We start from the raw sequence: 18155 nt of genomic DNA, 5'->3' as shown, positions 1-18155 counted from the left end.
ATAGAGGTAATTAACAGATGTCATTTTTCATTATGCAAACACTTTGCCATCAAGCACAAGCAAAACACAGATACTTGTCGCTATCCCTCTGCTTGTAAACACGCACATATGTCTCTGAGAATTAATTCCATTTTAATTAAGTGTCTTTCTAAGTGATTTTGCTAAAAAGACAGATGACCTTCTTTCGGAATGATATGCAACTTTATCCATAGGTTAATTTCTTTATGGCCTTTTCATGTTTTTATGAGACCTTTACCTCTTGTCTGCATGTGTGTACATCCACATACATGTATTACATACAGTAATGGAGAAAATGAGAAAGGACACTAAACAAGCTACTTACTGAAGTTTTATAAAATTGTATTCCTGCAACGTGTGCAACTGTGTCACCTCCAGAGGCAGTTGCGTTCTGTGGGGCTGTAGGTAGAGATTCTAGCTACAGATTCTAGTAGCTAGACAACTGACTGACCAAGGTTAGGACTTGAGCTACAGGGAAGGTATAGCATGCTATAATCGTTCCTAAATATTGGCCAAATGCAGATGCCCTTGTTTAGAAAAATCTTTTTTGCTGCACTGGCTGTAGAATGTCATTTTGTTGACCACACTTATACAGGATTTAGTGACCTATTCATTAGCCAGATCGTGCCACTTTATTGCTCTGATGGATTTCCACTATCCTTCTTGTTAGCCTTTGAGCTCAACTCTCCTTATATTACACATCACCACATTTTCCTCAACAAAAGATTGAAGCAAACTGAGCAGAACCCACCATTCATTTCCTAATGCAATTCCCTCTGAGCTGAGCCTGTCTTTTCCTAGCACAATACTCGATGAACGCCCCCAAGACTTTTTACTGCACAGTGTACTGTCATAGCCCTGACCGCATGGACTGAAAGGGCTCTGGGCCATGGGTTTCTAACAACTCGTGACGATGTGGCCACGGCCAAAGGAGGCTGATGATGAAATGGGTGAGAAGTCCTAACGCCTCCCCCTTATCCATAAGAATGGTGCTTTTCAGGACTCCAAGCAATCCTGGGTAGAGCTTACAGGGAAGCTGCTCCTGAAGCAACTGGGTTGTGCCTCTCTGATCTTTCAGGCTGCAGCATTTTTATCGGCCTTGGGTGAAGACAGAAATTAAAATGTAATTCTTTGGGTCCAAAGGCCGAGGGCCCAGAGTGTTTGCAGCTGGTACACTGAGAACCTTGACAATGCTGTGCTGCATTTTACTGGAATAAGTATGTTAATTCGCCAAATGTTGATATATCTTTTATTTTCTGATGGCTTAAATGTAGTTTAGTGCAGATGCTTCTTGCCTTAAAATAAGTCTATGAGTTAAAAGTTGCCTCATGGATGTAGGGATACCAAGAAGTCTATCACTTCTACCTGTAAGCAAAGACTACACAGGCAGTGTAGGAGCTGAGGAGAGCTCTCTGCTACTGCAGGCAGCTGCATCACCTAATCTTCTGCAGGATCTGATCACATCTGCACTGGTTTTATCTAGGAAGGGAGGTAATTTTCTTCACATTAGCTCCTATGGTGCTATGTTTTGGACTTGTGACCAAAACAGTACTAATAACACAGGGATGTTTTAGTTATTGCTGAGCAGCACTTACACAGTGTCAAGGCCTTTTCCGATCCTCACATCACCCCACCAACACGTAGGCTGGGGGTGCATAACACACTGGGAAGGGACACAGCCAGGACAACTGACTCCAACTGACCAAAAGGATATCCCAGACCACACAACATCACACTCAGCAATGTAGGGAAGAAGGATGAAGGATGGGGGGGAGCGTGTTTGGAGTTGTGGTGTTTGGCTTCCCATTACATGTGATGGAACCCTGCTTTCCTGGAGATGGCCAAACCCCTCCCTGCCGATGGGAAGCAGTGAATGAATTCCTTGCTTTGCTTTGCTTGTGCGCGCAGCTTTTGCTTTGTCTATTGAACTGTCTTTATCTCAACCCATGAGTTTTTGCACTTTTTCAATTCTCTCCTCCGTCCCCATGAGGGGGTGCGAACAAGTGGCTGTGTGGGGCTTTGCTGCCTACTGAGGTTAAACCACACCAACACTCCAAATTAGGAAGAGTGTGTCTCTTCTTCCCCAATACTCTTTCTTATCTGAAAGCTGTTCCAGAACTTCATTCTTGATGGCTAGAAATTCTGGTTTCCAGGTTTAATATATTTGTACATATTTGATTCACAGGATGCTATTTTTTGTGTTCAACAGTGTCTGCTAGCATAAATAATTCTTCGTCACTCATGTTTACCTTAATGTATTTTTGGAGAAAATGATACTGCTACGTTTTAGCATGTGGGAGATGGAACACAATGCAGGCACAAATAAGCTGCTGCTAACCCCAGCTGTTGTGTGCACATAACACTGTGCAAAGATTGTAGTTCAGCCCTGAAAAGCAGCCTGACTTCATGGTTGAGAAGCATGGCTGAGCAAATAAGCCTTGCCAAAAGCCTTCTGAAGAACCTCGGTATAAAAGAAATGTCCCGCAGGATCAGAACAACAGTCCACCTGCTCCATCACCCTGTTGCGGAGAGTGGCAATAAGAGATGCTACTCAGGGCAAACATGTGAGTGTGGCCACTTCTGTCACTCATTCACCTGTCACTCCCTCAGCATCTACCACGACTGCATTAAAAACATTATGGGGTGCACAGTGCTTACAGTATGCATTGATGGACCTGTTTTACAAGACTCTGTTAAAACCTTTTTAGAACCCACTAATGATGTCTGCTTGCACAGCCTCCTCTGGCAGCAAAGTTCCAGAAGTTCAGTAGTGGCCGTGTAAAGTAGAAATTTTTTCCCCCTTTTCAAGCTGGCCTTGTAACAATCAACAGGTCTATAGTAGCTTCTGATGTCTTTGTGCTATGCTCCTGTGCCCTATGTAGGTATGTTAACAGTGTTCTATTGTATGTGAGCTTCCCTTCTTGTTTTTTTCTTTATCAAATGACAAAAAGTGGCCCAAGTGCATGCAACAACAATACCCAGTGAAATTACCCCAGTTCCTTCTGAACAAGGTATTGCACTGTTTGAAGGAAGATCACAAGGGCACAAAATACACAGAAACAGAGTCAGTAAGGAAACTGTGTTCACGTATCTTTAAGGAAGAGGAGTTCAGAAATGGAAAGGTATGAGTTAATTGTTTTCTAAGATCTTCAAACTGTTTTCTAAGGTCTTCAGGAAAAAAAAATGTTTATAAACAAGAATAATTTAAGATTATAGAGGACTCACTGACAATAAACACAGGAGAACCTGTAGGTTTGCAGATACATTCTTCAGCTGTATCAGTATAATTTATACTGAGCTTACGAGAATTTGTAGACAGTCATAAGTGATTTGCAACCATTAATACATCAGAAGTGGAAACTGAAATAATATAAGAATCATGAGAAGGTAGGTGCTATAACTATCGGAAATACATCACTAGGAGGTTAAGAAAGTTAACTTACTTAAGAAAGTTAAGTAAGAGCAGGTATAAAAGATTAAGATTTGCTGAATGCTGGAACAGTTGAACAACTGCTTAGCCGAACCTTCAGTAATCATTAAAGAAACTTGTAAAAAACCCTAAAAAATTAATGTTACCAGAAATAAAAACAGTTTTCTATTTCTTGAATTATAGGATAATATTAATTCTAGATCAACAACAGGAGTAAGCAGGAAATGGTCAAGTGGTTGAGTCTTTTCAAAAAATGCCCTTGAGGTCACTAAAATAAGATTTTTCTTGTTTTGCTTTGGTTTCCTACAAAGAAAGAAAGCATACGTTTAATGCAATTTCAAAATGCTTTCCCATTTTGTTTAGAGGGGCGGCCTCAAGTTTTCATCATTCAATTTATGCTGTGACAAGACTTGCAATTGACTCTATTCCCTCATTTCTGTTTTATGTTCACTTCCTTGACTGAAGAAGATTTGACAAAATAGAAGATTAGACAATTTAGTTCCTCCATGAAACTTGCTTGAGATTAGGTCCTTTCTAGGAAGTTGCAATTAAAATAAAAGTCAGTACGTATTCTGGGAGTTCTATTATGCATTATTTACATCTTTTTTTGTTGAGAATCCTTGAGATATGGTTAGCCACCTTGTTTTCCAGGAAATTCTGAATGACAGGAGGCAATGCTTCTAATCAGTATTCATTCTACTATCCTTACAAATACCTAGGAAATGTAAAATAAGTGCTAGTCCCCAACTAAGATCCTACTGAAAAACAATTCATAGTTTGTGAAGATGACAGGCCTTACTGTAAACCAGATCTCTGAGGTCTTTTTGGCAAGAAAAATTTGAGCATATTTATGTGTAAAGATAACAGGAATATCTGTAACTAAAGTTACATAGAGTGTCCAGATTGATGGAGAAGATGTATACGACATCATAGATTAAAAAAATTGATGCAGTTCCGTAAGAAACACAAAATTATGATGAAGTGTCAGTTTTCATTCTTTGCAGTTTTAGAGGCAATCCCTTTCCTAGAGAAGTAATAGCATGCAGCAGTGCTAATAAAATCTCCTTCAAAATCTTCAGCCCTGGAGCCTGCCTCTCCATAAAGTTCCCAATCGTGGGGAAATGCATTCTCCATTCTCTGGACACTTCTTCTCTGGACACTTCAATATTCAGCTTGACTAGCCTGGTGGATATATTGGAGTTAAAAAGTTATTTCATACCCACTTCCTATAAATGGAATTGGAAATTAAAATTTGAGGCATGCATTAGGCGTGTGCAGTAACTCTCAAAGCCTTTACATACTTCAGGTTTTTTCATCGCCTCTATATCAGAGATGTATATAGCAATCAGTGATTTGTATCGGTGAATGCTATATCAATCAGTGCTCTTCTGTGGCAACAGGGAAGATTCTACGAAAGGGTGTTAGAAATACTCGATTTAGTCAGCAACAGCTGGTTCTAAACAAATGTTCTTATCTTTGGAAGGGTCCCTGTTGTCCTGACATCACCTCCACATAACAAGAACAAGCTTGTGTGTATACAGATATATGTACACACATGCACGCATACATACAAATATACACAGAAAGAGGTAACCAACTGAAGCTGAAACATTGGAAATTCCAATTAGATATAAGGAAAAAAATTTCATCGTGAGAATTGTCAAACACGGGCACAGGTTTTCCAGAGACATGCTAGGATCTCCATCCTTGGAGGTGTTCAGGACTCAAATGGACACAGCCCTCAGCTACCCAGTCTGACTCCATCAGCCCCGAGCAGCAGGTCAGAGCAGATGATCCCTGGAGGCCACATCCAGACTGAATTACCCTGTGATCCAACGAGCATATATATGTATAGATGAGTATAGAGCAAAACCTAACCACCCTCAAAGAGTCTCTGAATTGATCTATCTTTAGCAACAGTATTTAATAAACTTAAGCTTCTGCTGCCCAGCTCAGTTTGCTCAACGATCTCCTCAGTTCTTTACCTTAGAGTTCAGCAAGTCAATGTTTATCCTAATTGCAAACGTATTTTTACTCTTCTCCAGCTTTCAGAAGAGAAGATGATGGTATTTCCTGTTTATCCATTAGGTCTGCTCTGCTTCACAATCACCACATATGCTAATTGAGCAGTTAATAAAGTGCTATTTAGTAAGTTAATAACTGATATTTCTGAGCTTTCTGTTCAATTTGCCATCATCTATCTGCTATCTTGATTCAAGGGATTTACATCATTTGATGTTATCTATTTTATTGGCCTTCAAGGAACTCACAGTTTCTCTGCTTTTAATGTCAGTGATTAAAAATTGATTGTTCTGGGTTTTTTTACTGAACAAAATGGCAGCAGGAGATAATGTAGGTTTTAAGAGCATTATTTGTAAGTGTGCTGTGCGAATTAGGAGCTTGGATTTGATTCCTGAGTCTTATGAAATCCTATAAACGTTTCTGATACAATTTTCTTTCAGGGACAATGGATAAGTATCTTAGATTTGACATAAGATACTTAAATTCATACTCTTTAGCAAAATGTTTTAACTCAACACTCAAACTGTTGACTGTTAATTGTTATTATGACATTTGATGTCATACTTTTAGACATGAGATTACATGTTTAGGAATAGTATTCTAAACATTTCTGTTTCATATAAATAATAACTGCAAATTAATTTATGCTTTTCCAATGACAACTTTTGCATCATAGAGATATAGTTTTTTATATTTGCTGTATTTTTTCTTCATCACATTTTCTAACACTGTCAGCAGATTTTATCTTATTATCTTTATATTTGCCTGCTTGCTTGGAAATTGGCTTTTTCTTCATTTTCATTTGTTTCTACTTTAACAATTTATATAAATAAATGTATACATATAATCAGATACTTAGGGTATTCCACTAAAGGCAACTGTATAACATAAGCAACAACCCCAACTCATAACTCAAGAAAGATTTTGTTTCCCTCAATCTACTTTTAACATAACCTTGTAAACAACTTCCACTTGACCAAAGGCTGAGCAAAACATACTATTTGTAATCACGCAAAGGAATACACGTTATTAGCTGTCCTGAGATACTGGTTTAGATAGAACAATTTCTTCCCAGTAAAACGTTTCTTCTTCTTCAGCAAAATATGGAAGAAAAGCACCATCTGAATCCCATCAGCAAGCCTGCTCACATAGACACGCTTTTAGTGGAAAGAATACATGTAGCATTTTAATGCCAATTTAAAGAATGCTGAAAAAAACATAAGATAAAAATCCAACAAATTACCTTGGACCTGATTTACATAGTGTCCATTGCATACTCAGATAGCTCGTATAAACTTGGAGGGATCTCCAGGGATCCTATCTCCTACATTTACGAATTTTCGTCAGTATGGTATTCTGCACATGAACAGAAGGCAGAGAAAAGAAAAATATCCAGAGAATTTGGGGGGGGTTGAGGCTGGGACAAAATGTCTAGTCATGATCAATTACAGATAAGTAGCAATTTGGAAAGCTTGGGGCATTCACTGATTATGCAACAAACACACAAAACGCCCAAAACAGGAGGTAGGCATGACTGGTAACTAGAATAAAACCATGCCTGTCCACGATATTAAAACAATTTATAGAATTTAAACTTCTCTTACAAGTCTAACTACAGAAAAAAAATAGTAAAAGCAGTTTCTCCCTTTTCTTTTGTATTAGAGCCTTTATTCTCAATTTGCAGAATTTATGAGAGGTTACTGGATTGCTTTGAGTGTTTATCACAGACAGTGCAAGCAACCTTCCTCTTTAAAGTAAAATAATGCACTATTCATATAACAATTCCCATGCAAACAGCAGGTGACTCTTGCGTTGTTTTTTTTTTTCTTTTGTTTTTTCTTTTTTTTTTTCTTCTTTATCAGATCTTTTGCAGTGCTAAGAATCTGCTGGGCAAAATGAGAAAAGGACAAAGAATGATCCTTCCTCTAAACGCTGAAGCTTTGCAACTACCTGAGTGATGAACTGACATGATATTTTCATCAGTGGCTCTGAAGAAAATACCCCCATCGAGTCTGGGGCCTGGGAATGCCCCTCCCCGCCCCCCCCCCCCCAAGTGTATGCTTACTTCCTCTTCTCCTCCTTATACATATATATCCTGGTACACCAAAGAATAATGAAAACAGATATATCTTCTGTTTACACTGGAGGCTTAATACCTTCAGCTTGATGGACTCCCTTGTGATTGTTTCAGCTAAAATATGACTGCTAATAGTAATAACAGCCAAGCATGCACTGCAGTCTTCATCTACCCAATAACACAGGTTGTCACAGATTTCACGTCTTCTACGTAAGATTGCACTCATTCAAAGAAAAAGAAGTCAAGGGAGTCCTACAATTTAAGAAAAGAAAAACACCCTCTTCAAGAGCTAAGCAGCGTCAGGCACTGAGTGAAATACATTGGGCTGGTCAGCAGAGGGGTGATTTCATCTTCATAGCACTGCACTGAGGGCAGAGTCATTACTCTTCAAGTTAGCACACAGAGGAGGAAAGGAGGAGAAAATAATTGGCAGCCGAAAGTTCTGCAGCGCACAGTGCTCAGAGTACTCTGCCCTTACCTGACAAGCTGCGACAGTAAGGTCATTTACTTTGAAGTTAAGACCATAAGCTTTTCATTCAGACTAAAATTTCCGTATGATTCCAGGCAAGACATAGACATAGCAGACATTTCTTGGTCACTTGATTTGTCACTCACGCATTAAACATGAAGTTTAAAAACAAAAAGAATACAAATATGCTGGGAAATATATTTTACATCATCCGTACGGTAGAAGAAAAAATCATATATCTACCTTTTCGCCTGCTAATTCAAAAGCCTTTCACAAAGTCCTAAGAATGCTCCAACAATGATGGGATGTTTCTAGCAATACCAAGAATATCCCAGAAAGCAATAATTACAGACACTTAATTCTGAGATCTTTTTCAGCACCACTATTGAATCATTCTGCAACTTAAAAAGGTCTGGATGAGACCAGCTGTCTCTGACTGGCTGGAACACAGGAAAACCCGAATAGCAACACTCAGAAAAGAGGTTGGCAGCAGGATGAACACCCACTTGTTGTCTCACAGTGATTTACAGAGCAAATTAATAAACAAGGATAACGTCTTGTCATCACTCTCCCCTTGAAGTTCATTCATTACTGCTAGCACTGAATGATGAAGGAACCTGAAGTCAAATGGGAAATCATCTTCACCCTCAGCAGGTTGCAGACCCTGATCGTGATGCACGAAGTAGTACAGATTCCTGTTTCCTCACCCTCAGCTATGCTAGTTTTGTATTGCTTGTGAGATGAAAAAATCATAGTAACTGCAAAATAAGCGCACAGGACTGAATATATAACACCAAGTAAGAAGGCCCCATTTTAACAAAGATAAAAGAGACTGACAAACGATTATTTCATGTCACATCAATGCCCACATTTTCTTGTGTTTTCAGTTTTGGAGAAAGCTAAGACTTGGTTCCTCGTCTGTTTGGTCACTGCTGTGAGCCACAAGCATTACAGGAAACGCCTTCTTTAAGATCAATGAGTGGGCTGACTACTAAATGTCAAGTGGTACCAGCTTGTTATAAACAAGGCCCCAATCCTGTCCCAAAGGTGAATAATACAGGAGGGAAAAGAGAGAAAACAGGATCAACGTTTCCAAGTTTCATGATTCATTGAATCCCCAAACTCCTAATGCCCTCAACCTCTATTAGTTCAGGTTGCAAACCTGCCAGGTCCCATGAGCTACGTACACACGGCTGTTGTCAGTACTTGCATGGAACACCTCTAAAGGAGAAAGAGCAATCTAGGTGATCCTGGGTTTGCCCGGATCCTGGACTAGAGCTGCCAGCTGTGGGCTATGCATTAGCAATACAACAGAAACATTAGGGATAACTCCAGGGCAGCAGGTAACGTCTTTCAAAGGTAAAGTACTAAAACCAGTAGCCTGAACATTTTTTTGTGCAAGAGATGCTATGCCCTTCATCTGCCCTCAAATTAACTTTTACATTACTCACATTAGCCTTATGTGTGTATTTATGATAGTACAAACACTGAGGAAAAAAACAGCCCTTAGCGTATCTGTAGCATGGCCAAGTGCTGGATGGAGTTCATCTCTCCACTTTATCCCACCTCCCAAACTCTTAATCTGTTGTTATCGGTAAAAAAAGCATTCAGCCTTCTCTTGTGGGAGAAGCAGAAAAGACGAATGCATCATGCACAAAGACAAGGTCTACATAGTTTCTATAAAAGAAAATATAGAACATGTTATAAAAAAAGAGGACAGAATTCACTTAACAGGAAGATTCCGCATTTTTTGGCTTGCAGACTCTGTTTCAATATTGCACACCAGTTACAGCTGATGAGCACAGCTGAGAAATGCAGAACAGTCAGCAGCCTATTAATACCCGGTTGCTTGACCCTCTTCCCTTCTAGAGTAGTTTTAATGGCCAAACTATAACTAGTAGGAATGAACTTCCTGGCTTCTGGCTACCTGCTTTTCTTTGCTGAAAGTTTCAGCTCAAATCTATCAATCATTCAGAAAAAAACTTCTACCAGCTGTATTACATCTAACATTTTCTAAGGTTTGAATGCTTGACTTGCTGTCTTCAGTGTTCCTCTTGATGCAGATTTTTATTCTGTGCCATTACATACTGTCATAGTGCTAAATTTTGATTGACTGGAATTATTTTAACGCTAGGTGCCAATGTCAATGTACAGAGGAACTCTGAAACGTAACCCTAAAACCCTACAAAAGGCTGTCTGGATTTGTAACAGTAAAAGAAAAACAACCCTATGAAGTAATGCAAGTTGTCAGCTAAGCTTCGCCCACAAAACTAGTTTATTCCTTAGGCGTAACTAAAAAATAAGTTTTGCTGTTCCAACTTTTACACAGTGAGCAGGTGTAATTACTGCACACAGTTACAACACAAAACATGGTTACCAATTGTGTTTTCTGGTCTGTCATTTCAAACATGGCCTTTAAGCTCTGCAAAAATGTTGAATTACAGTTTTCAAAGTGGTGCGGCCTATTTCTACAAAATTTCCTCAGTTTCTAGGAAATTGAGGTTCATTGTCTTTATTGGATGCCACACAAATCAGCAGGACATCATGAATCTTACTAGATAATTTTCTCTTTTTTCTTTTCTTTCTTTTCTTTTCTTTTCTTTTCTTTTCTTTTCTTTTCTTTTCTTTTCTTTTCTTTTCTTTTCTTTTCTTTTCTTTTCTTTTCTTTTCTTTTCTTTTCTTTTCTTTTCTTTTCTTTTCTTTTCTTTTCTTTTCTTTTCTTTTCTGTTTTCTTTTTCCTTCCCTTCCCTTCCCTTCCCTTCCCTTCCCTTTTCCTTTCCTTTATTTTCCTTTCCTTTATTTTCTTTTTTTCCTTTCTTTTTTTACCTTTCTTTTCCTTTCTTCTCCTTTCTTTTCTGTCAAACCAGTATGTTTTGTTGTTAAGCACAGGCCTGTGTATTTTAGCAAAAATGTCTGTTTCGCTAGGTACTGCTTAAACATATGTCTACATTATACAAATAATACTTGATTTTTGTATGCAGTCAATCTGTCAGGTTAAATTGGAAATCTTTCGTATATATATATATGTGTGTATAGGATGTTTATAGTCATGCATGTTCCTCACTGCAACTTTTATAGTCCTTCAAGTTCTTTTAGGTATATTCATATTTGATCCCTTTTACTTCTTTAAGATTTCTCTACATAATGCTACAAATAGTAAGTAAATTTAATCAACATGTAATCAAGTAGAGCCAATGATAAGTTCTCAGTTTGGTTTTTAGGTTTGTTCTGTTTTTTTTTCACAGAGTCATATCATATAACACCTCTTGTGGAAACTCCAGTTGCTGCCTAGATGAGAGAGTAATGGTAAGAAAATATGCAAAGCCACTGTTAGCAGCTTCTGATGAAGGACAGGAGAAGCCGGTGTCATGTACCTAGTCAGCGCTCTCTGCATCAGCAGCTGTTACCGAGAGCGCACAAGGCTGAAGGGAAGGGCAGATGGATTTTCACAAGTGCTGAAGGGAGTCAGGAAGTGAAATATCAGTGATTTCAATGGGAATCAGTACCTGCTATACTTAAGCCTTGATGTCTACCAATCTTTACATTTGCTACTTAATTGGTACAGTTCATCTATCTCTGAAAAGCCAGCCATTTTGAAAAGAACTACATAAATAATTTTTTTTTTAATAAAAAAAGCCTTACATTTTACCAAAATTCCTAATTTGAAGAAGATTTTGTTTAGCAGTAGCCCTCTGAATGAATTTCATTTTGGACGCAAACCATGGAGAATTTGGGACTGAGGCTCATTTTGGTAGGATTGCTCGGGGTGAAGCTCTTCCCACATGTGTTTTTGTTTCTTTATCATGACAAAAATGATTACTTAATATTTACATTACGGCAACAACACAGGCTTCTCTTAAGAATCAGATTCTATTTCAGATGATATGTGCAAATACACACAAATTTGAATTCCATATCTCATATTCCCTGACAGTATCTACTGTTTGGCTTATCTACCATGCGGGCCTGATAATCAAGACATTAGGTATGAGCTAAATAGCTCTACAACTTAGAAAATGCTCTTTTCTATTTTATTCAGACAGACAAGATTTAAAGTTGCTCAGTGATCTTTTAAAAAGTATGAATAGAAAAAGCATCCAGATTTAAGGTATATTGAGCCTTTGCTGTAAACTAGTCCCTGGGAAAAATTACATTGTAACTGAGTCCATAATTAACACAGCCGGTTCTGTACTTATACAAAATTAGTCATATACTTGGTAAAAAAACCAAAATCAAACACAAAATTTAGGAAAAACAAATTTTTCAGGCTGCTTAAAGAGCTTTAATTTGTTCCCTGTATCTAGTACCATGATACAGTCCTTGACTGGTCACTGATTATCATTTTTTCCAGAGGGCTCCAACATTATTCAACACAGGCGGCATACAATACTCATTTAATTCAACACTGCTCACTGTCCTAATTTACTCTCATGCTTCAATATGTGGACCCCATTTTATATTTAATGTGTATTTCAATTCTTTCTATAAAGACTGCATTTTCTCATTGGATTTTCTATAGTGCTGATTACTACAGTAGATGATGGCTCCATAAATCTGACAATCTTTGCAATACCTCCGTGAGGTGAGTATCTGGCATCATCTCCATTCTACAGATTGGATGTTAAGGCTGAAAGACGTTAAGGTTACAAGCACACATACATTCTTAGCGGTCAATCTGAGATGCCTACAGGCATTTTTATTTTTTTGGTTTGTTTGTTTGTTTGTTTTGGAGGACAGCATTAGATACATTCAGAGAGAGCGATCACTTATTACAGCTGCACCTGTGAATGTTCGGTATTTCCACAAACTGGACTTCTGGGTTTCCAGTTAGGTACCCAGAAAATTAGGATCAAACTAATGACTGCTCTGTGAAGAAATGGCTTATGAAACCTGGCAAGCATCACACAGGAATGGGATTCCAGAGGCAGAGTTACAATCCAGTTCTCCAGGGGAGCATTCTCTTGCCTTTGCTACGAGATCATTCATCAAACTGCAATTCCTTTCTTCATTTCTAACACAATTTCTAACTTCTACAATAAAAATTGTGGACAATATTCTACTTACACTACATCATTCTGATTCAGCCTGACTTCAGTGGCTCCCCAACCTCCTTTAAAAACAGTGCTCTGCACTTCAAAATTTGAATCTCTATGCTGAATCTCACTTCTTCTTTGCCTTTCATTCCCACAATTTCCACTTAGCAGACTTCTGTTCCCATTTTACTTCATTACCTTTTTTAATACAGTTGCTGTAGCTACCGCCTTCTCCCCACTGTGTCTCCCTCCTCCTCTCCCCCCCCCGGCAAAAAAAACCCAACCCAAAATCCACAGATACTAACTTTTTTTCACATTGTCTGGGCAGAAATAGAAAATCATTGTGGGCATACCACGATCAAATGCAGTGCTCCCAGCTATAGACAAGATACACAAATACTGCAGAAGTCCCACCTGGACTCTCAGCCCCAGTGTGGCATTTACTCAGCCCTTCTTGTTTTAGGGGACTGTAAGTTCTTCTAAAATAAGTTGTGCTGATGAGCTAGGGTGACAGCTGTGGCACGCCATGTTGTCAGTCTGTGAGCTGAGACCTGTCTGCTCATCATAAGCTGCAAAGATCCCTATACTAATAGTAATTTCCACACTGTGCTGGAATACCCATGTAACTGTTACAAGGGCTTACCAGTGTCTATGTCATGATGCCCGGATTTTAGTTCTGGAGTTATCTCAGTCAGCCCTTGCTTTGCGGATCCTTACATACTACTCCTCTCTGTACCAAAATAATGTTCCCAATATTGCAAAGATAATACCTTTTTACCCCTGAGGATGAGAAGATATACTATACTTCATGCAATAGTTGCGGTATGTAAAGTTATATATGCAAAAGCAAGGTTTGAATGGATGTGATGGATGCATGCTTTCACTGCACCAGGTGACTCTCTGAGCCTCTCAATGGCCTCTGCCCTTTCCAGGTTCCCACTGCTACCACTGGCTCAATCTACCCACTCGGGGCAGTTCTCCAAAAGTGCTGTTGCAGATACTGTGGTCCAAACCAGGAGCTGTTTTGCTGTCACCAGAGTTGAGCCCGAACATGCTGAAGGTCCTGGTTAACATTCTGCGCCTGATAACTGAAGTCAGTGAGGTCTCCTCACCTGCTTTTTAGGTATTGATCATCATTTCTCATTTAGAGAAAATTCCTAACTAGGACTCCTCAAAATAATTCCAAACCCCAAAAGGTATGACTTTGGAATTGGACAGATTCTGCCAAAACTAAACTGAAAAAATTAATCTTGAATAAAATGTCCTTAAAGACTATAATGAGCCTTTCATTTCTTCTTGTGATTTACATACACCACGGATTAAAATGTAATATCCAGTTGTATTTTTCATAAACTGTCTGTAATATACAGTAGTTTTCCCCAAAAAAAGCCTGATACATATCCAGAGAAATACTGTGTAAATGTCTTCTTGTTTGAAGTTCTGAGTAAACAGTTGTGTATCTATTATGATAGTGATCTTATTTTAGATTTTAAAAGATCTAATAATTTTATTACTCTATTTATTAGTAGATTCCATATAATCTTAGTGCGTATAGGAGGCATGGAGGTTACAGAGAAAGATTACAGAGTGAATTCTGCTTATTAAATTATCATCTGTGACTCTTAGAGAAGCCACAAGAAGAGATCAAAAGTCAACGCTATTTCCCCCATGCATTTCCCTCAGTGTAAAAGAAAACAGTCAACATATGGTACAGAGACTATTATTCATGGATACACATCCAATGCCTCAAGCAATGAAAACCGTAAGTGCTCCTAATTCTGCCATTATCTTAATTATATTACAATATCTTCCTTTTATGGTTACCATTTTGCCAAAGAACCAAACCTACCTCCCTCCTGCCACACTGGTCTAGTGCCTACATTTGAGTCAGAGCCCTTTGACTTTATATTCTTCACTGTCTATATAATTCTACCTCCGAAGTTTTGCACCATGTCTGATTTCTCTGCCTCTAATATTGACTTCTCTATCTCTGCGGTGTTCAATAGTTCGCCCCATATCATAGCTAACAGCACACTATCCTATGTCAAAGCTTAGGGTGGCAACGTCTGTGGCAATGTTTGATTTCCCACACCCTAATCTATCATTTTTGCAGGGCCTGGAAGATTTATTTTAATACTTAATATTGTATTTTTCATACTTCATTCTTGCAGATGACACCAAACTGGGAGAAGTGGCCAATACACCAGCGAGTTGTGCTGCCATCCGGAGGGACCTTGACAAGCTGCAGAAATGTGCTCACGGTAATATCATGAAGTTTAACAGGGAAAAGTGTGAAGTCTTGCACATGGGGAAAAACAAGCCCAGGCACCAGTACGCACTGGCTGCCACCCAGCTGGGAAGCAACGTGGCAGAAAAAGGCCCTGGGGATCCTGGTGGAGACCAAGTTGAACACGAGCCAGCGATGGGCCCTTGCGGCCAAGAAGGCTGCTGGTATCCTGGGCTGCATTAGACAAAGTATTGCCAGCAGGTTGAGGGAAGCAATCCTTCCCCTATACTCTGCGCTGGTAAGGCCACACCTGGAGTACTGGGTCCAGTTCTGGGCTCCCCAGTACAGAAAAAAGATGGAATTACTGGCGAGAGTCCAGTGAAGACACACTAGGATGATTAAGGGATTGGAGCACCTCTCCTGTGAAGAGAAGCTGAGAGAGCTGGGACTGTGCAGCCTGGAGAAGAGAAGGGTCCAGGGGGAATCTCATTAATGTATATAAATACCTGAAGGCAGGGTGCTAAGAGGACAGACCAGGCTCTTTTCAGTGGTGCCCAGTACCATGACAAGAGGCAACGAGCACAAACTGAAACACAGGAGGTTCTCTCTGAGAATCAGGAAACACTTCTTTACTATGAGGGTGACTGAGCACTGGCACACGTTGCCCAGGGAAGCTGCAGAATCTCCATCCATGGAGATATTCAAAAGCTGTCTAGACATGGTCCTGGGCAACTGCCTCTAGGTGGCCCTGCTTGAGCAGGGAGTTTGGACTCAATGAACTCTGAGGTCCCTTCCAACATCAAGTATTCTGTGACTCTCCTGTTCTGTGATTCTCCCTACTCTTTGGTTTGTTTTTTTTAAATCCCTGACATACCATTAGAGTTCTGTAGCTCGGCATTCATTAATAGCCGTATGAATTTCTCAATTAACACAAAATGGTTTATGAGCCAGTATTGATTCAATTACAGGCTGCCTTAAATGCAAAAAGTGTTCATTAAAGTATGGTTCAGTTGGTCACTGAACATTGCATACTATGTAAAATATCATGCTGCCTGTCATGATAAAGGAGACACAAACAGTTAAAGCTTACAAACGAAGTGTTCGAAGAGCACAGAGAGGGTCTCAGACAAAATGATGATGAGCTTTACGCAGTAGGTTTATTGTTAGAGTGTTTATGGGGAATATCAGAGATGCAGGTTTAGTTCTCTTTTCTGCCTGAAGGGATTTAAACCTACATCAGTTACCTCACAGCAGACTGCCCCTGTTACCAGGCTGTCAAATACTCTGGGGTAAGACTTCCTCAGTCCCTCTGTTAAAATTGTTCCACCTGGGATGAATCAATAACTATTTATTAGAGACGAAACTAGAACAAATTCTCACTGCCTCATCCCAAACAGGCTATAGGTTTGTATTCTCAACCAACAGGCCAATGAATATTTAATTTTCTTATGCAAAGTGCAATAGCCTCCTCTGAAATACAGAGCCTCATTCCATAATACTCTTTAAGTCTAGTTCTTAACGTGTTTTCTGAGGGTTGGAGTCACAAGATGAGTGACTTCAACTTATCTCTCTCACATTCTACAGGCAAATGCAGCAATAGTACTCCAAAAAGGAGAAATTCTGGGAAAAAAATGAAGTTGCAGAGATAAAATGTAAACACTGCATTGTAATATAACTGAATATGATGGAGACAAAGTGGCACGGGCAGCCAAAATGCTGGCCTTTCCTATTAGGACTCGAATTTGCAATTTTAGCTTTCAAAATAATGTCAGTATTGTAGAAGTTAAGAGATTCTGGTCATCCTCACCCTACCTTCTTGTAAACCACTCACCATTGCTTATAATCAGCATCACAGTTGCAGTAGTACTTGGGATCGGTACAGTTGCGTTCGATGCCGCAGGCACATTTTTGAATGCCAGGTCCTGATCCGCCCCAATAGTAGTGCTTCTCATTGGCTTTTCCAACCCACCAGGTATATGGATTCCCTTCTGCAAGGAAAAAAAATGCAAGGTTATGATGCATCAAAGAGGTAGAGCTCCCCAATGCATTAATTGGGTTCAGATATTCAATATGCAGGTGTTCACAACACACAAGTGGACAGCCATCCCACATTTCTGGCAAATGAATGCATTCATTGTTATTGAGCTATTCAAAGGACATTGCCAGGTAAACAAAACACATTCTCTTTTCCGTATTCACGCAATTTATAATGATTGTAATTAATTAAATATTTTTTATCTTGTATGCTCATTGTTTAGCTTTTTAATTGTTCTCAGTTTATATAATGAAAATACGTGGGCAGGTTCCATAATTATTTTCAATTAATTTCAAATTCATATAGTAAGCTATCAGATGGATTATTCAATATTTGACCACAAATGTTGCACAGAAAGATGCATTCATTTTCTCCCTTTTTTTTTTTTTTAATAACAGCTTTTAATTGGAAATTAATCTGTCTTCTCTGGAAAATAAACATGTTCATCATGCTCTTTCCAGCTGGTCCAAAGCAAAGCATAAAGAGATATCAAACTCCAAAAGTATCCTAACCATTTTTAAAAAATGTGTATTTTTTTTATTTAGTACTTGAACACAGGTGATCTGAACTTTGATAGAATCATATTTCTTGGCATTGGGTCTGTAACTTGGTATTTTCATATACTGCTCTAATTTTATTTCTATTGCTTTTGGACTAAATAAGCCTCTAACATGTACATAAATAAATATTCCCCCCACACTTTAATTCCTAATTTGAAAAACACCCTTACTGAAAAGTTCCTTTTTATTCCTCCAGTTCAGCAAGACGCTTAAATATGAGCTTAACTTCAAACCCATGGGAATAACTCAATCAATCTCAATGTATTTATCTTAGTGATTTTTCA

General features: G+C 38.9%; 1 protein-coding gene across 1 annotated transcript in view; it reads right to left on the bottom strand.

The window, feature by feature from the left end:
- CNTNAP2 (contactin associated protein 2) overlaps positions 1 to 18155 on the bottom strand; it is a 1163712-nt gene that overhangs the window by 193619 nt on the left and 951938 nt on the right. The window contains exon 14 of the mRNA XM_063325644.1: positions 17108 to 17264. Within this exon, the coding sequence (XP_063181714.1) occupies positions 17108 to 17264 (157 nt within the window). The remainder of the gene's footprint in view (positions 1 to 17107; positions 17265 to 18155) is intronic.

The sequence above is a fragment of the Chroicocephalus ridibundus genome, chromosome 2 (assembly GCF_963924245.1).
Source record: "Chroicocephalus ridibundus chromosome 2, bChrRid1.1, whole genome shotgun sequence".
Lineage (NCBI taxonomy): Eukaryota > Metazoa > Chordata > Aves > Charadriiformes > Laridae > Chroicocephalus > Chroicocephalus ridibundus.
This window is presented reverse-complemented; position numbering and strand designations above follow the sequence as displayed.